The sequence below is a fragment of the Cebus imitator genome, unplaced genomic scaffold (assembly GCF_001604975.1).
Source record: "Cebus imitator isolate Cc_AM_T3 unplaced genomic scaffold, Cebus_imitator-1.0 Scaffold5, whole genome shotgun sequence".
Taxonomy (NCBI): domain Eukaryota; kingdom Metazoa; phylum Chordata; class Mammalia; order Primates; family Cebidae; genus Cebus; species Cebus imitator.
In genome coordinates, this window is record NW_016107320.1 from 14,292,607 (window position 1) to 14,300,294 (window position 7,688).

General features: G+C 40.1%; 1 protein-coding gene across 2 annotated transcripts in view; it reads left to right on the plus strand.

Annotated features, from left to right (window-relative positions):
* Positions 1–5,296: 5,296 nt before the first annotated feature.
* Positions 5,297–7,688, plus strand: part of ADAM18 (ADAM metallopeptidase domain 18) — a 112,782-nt gene continuing 110,390 nt past the window's right edge. For both annotated transcript variants that reach the window (XM_037741425.1, XM_017537021.2), the window contains exons 1-2: positions 5,297–5,398; positions 5,997–6,073. In XM_037741425.1, coding sequence (XP_037597353.1) covers positions 5,344–5,398; positions 5,997–6,073 — 132 coding nt within the window. In that variant the 5' untranslated portion in view covers positions 5,297–5,343. The remainder of the gene's footprint in view (positions 5,399–5,996; positions 6,074–7,688) is intronic.

Genomic DNA, 7,688 nt, shown 5'->3' on the forward strand with positions numbered 1-7,688 from the left:
AATTCTCTCTTCAGATGCATATATAATAGAGTAATTAATAGGAACTCTTTTCTATTTCTTCAAAGGTTTACATTGCTTGTTCCCCCTCTGTTTTTTTGTTGGTGATTTTCATCTATCCTTGTACATTTAAAGACCATGTTAATGAAACCTATGTGATTACCAGTTTATAACATTTACTTTTAATGTGGCTGTTACAAATTATTCATGAACAAAGAACTTTGCTTTATGAATATCCTGAGTATCAGCCACAAATTATTAATATAAAAGTATAGCAAGCAGTGTTTTATTAACTAATTGCCATACCTGTGGTTGCATTATAAAAGTAGCCAACTTTTATTGACAGTGAAAATTTAACATTTCTATTTTTCTATATTTCTTTTACTACAGCAACTACAAGATAACATCAAAAGGCCATAAGATACAGAAACGATATTACCAAGAAATTTACCATTAACTGGCTTGACTCAACAATGAAAACAAAAATCACCTTTTTTCTCCTTTCGTTATGGCTTAGCACAAACAGAATAAATTCTATGACAGAAACTATGCAAATGTGTGTCTATTTATTATTCTACCTACCGTGAATCTTTAAGTAGGAAAAAACCACTTTTGCTCTTTTTCACCCAGAAACCTGTTACATCCTGCTGACTCCGGCTTGGTCATAGAGACTCCAACCCAGGTGGCGCTGAAGGAATTAAGAAACAGAAAATAAAGTTAGAGTGCAAAAGTGGGATCAGAGTGGGACTGTCAGGGATCTGACAGCATTTCCCAGTTGACAGCCCAGAGCAGACTCTGACCCATGTATTTTTTGTGAACAAGTGCTTATTTTTAATAAGCAGGTGCTCAATGTTTCTTCATAGAATAAAGATAGACTAAACAGTCAGATAATGCCTATTCACTACTAAAATAAAAATAAGCTAGAAAGCACTCTGTGAGTCAGCAATGGGGACAAAGTCAAATATCCTGTGTTTTGGGAACTGGTTTAACTAGTGCATAACCAGAACATATTACGTACTTATTCTAGCAGTTTTTTGCCTGGGGATGGCTCGGTGTTCCTTGCCATCGCTTCTCAGCAAACAACATATTCTCCATCATACACGTCAGGACCTTCTCCCAGCAACATCCTAATCTGAAAACATTTAGATTCTTCAGATGCCCACGGCTATGCTGACTGATCCTGTCTCAAGAGAGGACACCAACAGCCACACCTCTCCAATAGTTCATGATTCCCCTGCCCTGTCTCTTCCAGGCTTTGGAATACCAAGTAGAAGAATTGCTAGGTAATTTACTCTCACAGACCCCAGATAGTCACTAGTATCCCTTCTACTTTAAAGAAATTGCTCAAACTGAGTTTTGGGTCATAGTACCATCAGGTACAAATGCTTCCTTGGTCCTGTATACACTGATCTACAGGATTTCTCTGTCCTTTGGGAAAACCCAAACTTGCTGCTCTATCTTCCCTGAAGCTGGGTATTTCTGGGTAAGATGTCCTTTCCTTAGTCTTCCCTCCCCTCCCACTCTTGCTGAGATGGGAGCACTTCACAGAGCATTACACATGGGTTAGGGATCCATCAGCCCACCTGGAGTTCAGTTAGGACCTCCATCACAAACCAAGGTGCTCCTGGGACTGGGGTGGAAGAGCCTCACCACAGAGGTCCAGAGTTTCCTATTTCAAACATCCATCAACTGAAGAAAAGATAAACAAAATGTGGTATATCCAAACAATGGAATATTATGCAGCCCTAAAAAGGAATGAAGCACTGACACTACCATAATATGATTGATCCTTGAAACCAATATGCTAAGTGAATACAGCCAGTCACAAACATTGGATATTTACATGTGTATTTGAAGCAGCCTCATTGTCTGGGGTAAATACCAAGGTTCTTGGTCTCATGGCCAAGAAGATCAAGGTCATGGACACACATACATACTCAAAGTGAGTTTGGAGCAGGAGTTTAACAGGCAAAAGGAAAGAACAGCTCTCCATCAGAGAAAGCGGTCCCAAACCTGTTGCCAAGTTGTAATAAGAATGTCAGGATTTTTATAAATGGGCTAGTGAGGTGGGAGCTTGTGAGGAGGGGACGTCTGATGTCTTATTCCCTTAGGGCTGGACAGGGTAATTGAGACCAGGTGTGCTATCTGTATAGAGCAGAGTGTTTTGTCAGCTTCCATCCCATTCCGTGCCCACATAGGAAGAATCTCAATCTGTGTCACTTTGTGATGCTTATCTGGGAAGGAGAATTTCTGTGTCTGTTCCCAGACATCTTGCAGCTGCAGGCATCCTCCTCCACTTCCCTATCTTAGTGTGCCTGAAGAGAAAAGAATGTGCTTATTAAGGCCTGCTGTTTTACTAGGGCCCATTGTATAAGTGTGAAGTTTGGTGATTACCCAGGAGACTTCACCTCTCCTTCTGTGCCCAAGATGCTGATCTGTGATTTACAGCCTCAACTTTCAGCCTGCTTGTTGTTAGAAGAGAAGTGATTTCTTTGAACTGCATGAAGTTAGAAAGGGGGCTATTTCTGAGCTGCGTTTTATTAAAAGGAAAGATTCCTTCTGGGGACTCGCTTTACCCTGTCTCCCTAAATAATTTCTTTCTGCCTCCTATAACATATTCATTTGTATGAAATGTCCAGAATAGAGACATCTCTTAAGATAGAAATTAGTTTAGTGGTTGTTTAGGCAGTAGAGGTAAGAGATAAAGAACTTGTGTTGGGGGTGGGAGAGTACTTTACAGCTAATGGGCACAGACTTTCTTCATGGTGAGATGAAACTAATTTTAAATTGACTCTAGTGATGGTCACACATATCTGTGAACATACTAAAAATCACTTAACTGTATGCTTGAAATGGATAAATTGTATGGTATGTGAATTATATATCAATAAAGCAGTTTAAAAATATACTGGGATAATTCTACCAGAAAATATAACCTGGGATAATTCTACCAGATTTCTCTCATCCTCATTGCCACTAACTCATTTTGGTTCCTTGTGCTCACTGGCCTGCCTATTGTTAATAATAATTTTTGAGCTATCTGCTGCTCAGGTGTACCAGTACCTTGCAGATCCAAGTTTTAGTCCTGATCAATTTTATTTATTTATTTATTCTTTCAGATGAAGTTTCACTCTTGTTGCCCAGGCTGGAGTGCAATGGCACGATCTTGGCTTACTGTAATCTCTGCCTCTCAGGTTCAAGTGATTCTCCTGCCTCAGCCTTCCAAGTAGCTGGGATTACAGGCACCCGCCACCACACCTGGTTAATTTTGTATTTATAGTAGAGATGGAATTTCACCACGTTGGTCAGGCTGGTCTCAAACTCCTGACCTCAGGTGATCCGCTCACCTCGACCTCCTAAAGTGCTGAGATTACACCACACCCAGCCCTAATCAGTTTTATTTTTGCAAGCTGTTGACACAATTCATCCCATAGGAGGTACAGGAGTAAAAGGCTTAAGTAAGAAGTGTGATAGATGAGTTAGGTTTTGGACAAGTACCATTTAAGATATCTGTCAAAAAGTTAAGGGAGACAGTTGCATAGTCTTCTACAGTGGTCTCAGTTTTTCTCCCTCCTTTTGACTTGCTGCCTTTCCTGTCTTAAGTTTCTTACTTAGAGCTTACAGTCTCTGTTAACAAAACAGATTGCATTGTAAAAGTTTCCTTTTCCCTTGGAACACTATATTATAATATTATGTGGTAAGCAAGGTACACAGTTGAAGAAAAGTGCTTTCTGATTACCTTTTCAAGACAAAGTTCCATTTTCTTGAATTCTCCATATTTGCAAAAATAATACTAAATATTAAAGCTTTCCTTTCTCTTTCCCGCACTGATTACGATGTACTATTATGAGAAAATACACAGTTGAAGAAAAGTCCTTCTTAATGGTCTTAGTAGGATCAACTCCATTTTCTTATATGCAAATTTATTTTGGACAAATAATTTTGTGTATTTATAGGGCACAGTGTGATGGTTCGATCTATGTATACATTATAGGATGCTTCAATTAAGCTAGTTAACATACCAATCATCTAATCAATTTATCATTTCTTTGTGGTGAGAATGTTGAAAGTAAATTTTAGTAATTTTGAAATACATGTTATTATTAACTGTGGTCACTATATAGTACATGAGATCACAACAACTTATTCTTCCAGTCTGCCTGACACTTTGTATCTTTAGAGTAATATTTTCCCTTTCCCATCCCTCCTCTCACCTTCCCCAGCCTCTGGTAATCACCTTTCTATAAGATTGACTTTATTAGATTCCATATACAGGTGAGATCATACAGTATTTGGCTTTCTGTGCCTGGCATATTTCCCTTAGAGTAATATTCTCTGGCTCCACCCCTGTTGTTGCAAATGAATTTCCTTTGTTAAGGCTGTATATTTATTCCATTGTGTATCTGTACCACACTTTCTTTATTCACTAATTCCTTATGGACAGTTAGGCTGATTCCATATCTTGGTATTGTGAATAATGGTGAAATTGTACCAGCATTAAAAAGTACAATTTTCTTGATTTTTTTCTTATTTGCAAAGATATTTAAGTCAGCAGTAGCATGTCGAAAATAGTAATAGGCTGGGCACAGTGGCTCATGCCTGAAATCTCAGCACTTTGGGAGGCCAAGGGGAGCGGATCACCTGAGGTAGGGAGTTCAAGACCAGCCTGATCAACACGGAGAAACCCTGTCTATACTAAAAATACAAAAAACTAGCTGGGCGTGTGGCGCACGCCTGTAATCCCAGCTACTCGGGAGGCTGAGGTAGGAGAATCGCTTGAGCCTGGAGGTGGAGGTTGTGGTGTGCTGAGATCATGCCATCGCACTCCAGCCTGGGCAACAAGAGAGAAACTCCGTCTCAAAAAAAAAAAAGGGGGGGGGGGGGGGGAGGGAGGGAAGGAAGGAAAGAAGAAGGAAAGAAGGAAGGAAGGAAATTGCTAGTATTAATAGCTAATAATAATAGCTGTTATTTCTCTTTTCCTCTTTCTCCGCCACCTTAGTAAATAAAACCTGCGATAAAACTGTGATACGGAGAAACAAAATTACCAAGAACCTCGCTAAAAAGGAAAATCAGGCTTAATGACCCCAATGTAACTACTGAGGGGTTTAAATAATGTAAACTTCTCTGCAACGAGTTTTGTGCAAATACCCATGCTTGCATCTGGCGTCTCCTCTCCTTGCCCTGCAGAAGTGGCCCAGCCCCCAGAGCTCCTCCACCCCCAGGGCCTTAGGGCAGCGCAGGGTCCTCCCATGGCCCAGGTGCCCGCTGGCCGAGAGCCTGCCCGCGAGCTCAGCGCTGCCCAACGGTCTCTGTCCTCAGCTGTGCTTCCCGCGCTCCGGCCGAGCCATGTTCCTTCTCCTTACCCTCCTAACTGAGCTTGGGAGGCTGCAAGCCCACCTAGGTGAGACCATGGGATCCTCCCCTTTCTTCTGCTTTAGAGCTGGGCTGGGCTCTTACCAAGAACAGTTTCCTGTCATTCTGGGAACCTCTCCCATTCCCTTCTGGGGATCCCACGCTGGTATTTCCGGTGTGTCAGGCACCCCTTCCCACACCAGGCCAGCGGAACCAAAAACCTTAGCAGAGGAGGTGTTCGCGTCTGCACCAGGGCCCATGGTCTCGGTGGCGCACAGGCAGAGCGTCTCCCGGATCTTCCCACCCGGTGAAGGAGGATGGAGGTGGTAGAGTACTAACTGCCTTCAACAACTCCTCAGAGTCCTGATGGAAGGAAGTCTAGCAGCAGTTCTAAAAGGGAACCGGACGGCCATGTAGAACTGCAATGCTTACTTTTTTTGTTGTTGTTTTTTTTGTGTCCTAGCCATTTTCAATGTGCTATTGAGTATGTGGTGAAATCTATGGACTAGAAAGAGTGTGAGCACATGCAAAAACGTTTACTGAAAATTTTAGACGCCGTCATGCAATCAGGGGTAAGAACCCATACTTGGCTGAGATGACGGTTAATGCAAAACAAAGAGGAAAACAAACACATTTTCTTACAGCAGGTTCTGAAGGAATATTTCTGCATGTCACAGTTCCACGCAAGATGATGTCAAATGAGAGTGAAGTTTCAGAGAGGAAGGTAAATGATGAAGAATATTCATTCTCTAAAAGATTTATGGCAATTTTTATTTACCCTCATTTTAAGTCAGATCATACTAATTTGTATTCGCTCCCAAATCATAATATTTTGCTTGTGCTGTTTTGTCTTCTGCCATGTTTTGATCCTCCAGTTCCTTCATTTCTGCTGCTTATTCCCTGTATCTTCTCTTTATCTCTTCTTAACATACTACTTGCTCACAATTTCCAAGAAATATTCAGCAAACTGGTAAGAAAAAAAATCAATATAAAACATACATGATCATGGTTTAGCCAACAAATTAACAAATTTTTTATTGTCCGCTAAATGACTTAGAAATTGGTCATAAGAAAAATTTAGACATGCAAAATATGACCTGCAATCATCAATCATAATAGCATGCAACATACAAAGAAATTTAAATAAAAAACAAAGAAAAAATAAAAATATCACATTGCTCTATTATGCTGAAAAATATTACAATAAATCAATATTAACCGGAAAAAGAAGTAGGAAAATTACCTGCTACATTAAAAAGTGATTACATTGAAAGCATTTAGTCTTGTATATTTTCTTGATTAAAATAGCTAAAATTGACATCGTTAAAATGTTTTATTTTACAAACTGGAAGTCACAATATAGGGATTTATATTTCTATGCAGGCAAAATGGGCACAATATAGGTCAACTCTGAAAATGTTTTCAGGTTGAAGGAGTGATTTTAAAATTATGAGTAAGGAAGAAATTAATCGATTAATTCTGTTTTGGCACACAATATTGCGACCATGGTCGTTTTACTAGTAACAATTATAACAAATAAAATACATGTTGAATTGTGTTTGTGAATCACAATAAAATAAATACTTTCCTTAGAGAAGTTGGAAAGGATTTTCATATATAAATCTTATTAATTATCATATTATCCTTCTGAAGTAGTATGTTAGTTACATATATTCTTTTGAAAAGACAGAGGATTAAAAAATATTAATGGCATAAAATCTGTGTCAGCATGTACAGTCTTTAATTTATAACTCCAATTCCACTACAGTAAGCTGCTTTCTGTTGAAAAATAATTTGCATAAGTTATTTTCTGCTGGGCACAGTGGCTCATGGCTGTAATCCCATCCCAACACTTTGAAATCCCAAGGTGGGAGGATAGCTTGAGCCAGGAGTTTGCTTGAGGCTGGCTTGGGCAAGTTGGTGAGACCCCATCTCTACAAAAATAACTGGGTGTGGTGGTGTGTGCCTGTAGTCCCAGCTGTTCTGGAGGCTGAGGCAGGAGTATTCCTTGAGCCCAGGTTTTGTAGGCTGCAGTCAGCTGTGATTGTGTCGCTGTACTCCAGCCTGGGTGACAGAGTGAGACTTCATTTCTTTAAAAAAAACTATGTGTGTGTGTGTGTTTGTGTGTGTGTGTGTGTATGTGTGTGTATTCTGTTTTTTTCCTGATTTACTACAGTTGTACACTGTCATTGCATAATCACTGTGAACTTTAAATTTCTTACTACTTGTGGTGGCTCAAGCCTGTAATCCCAGCACTTTGGGAGGCCGAGGCGGGTGGATCACGAGGTCAAGAGATCAAGACCATCCTGGTCAACATGGTGAAACCCCGTCTCTACTAA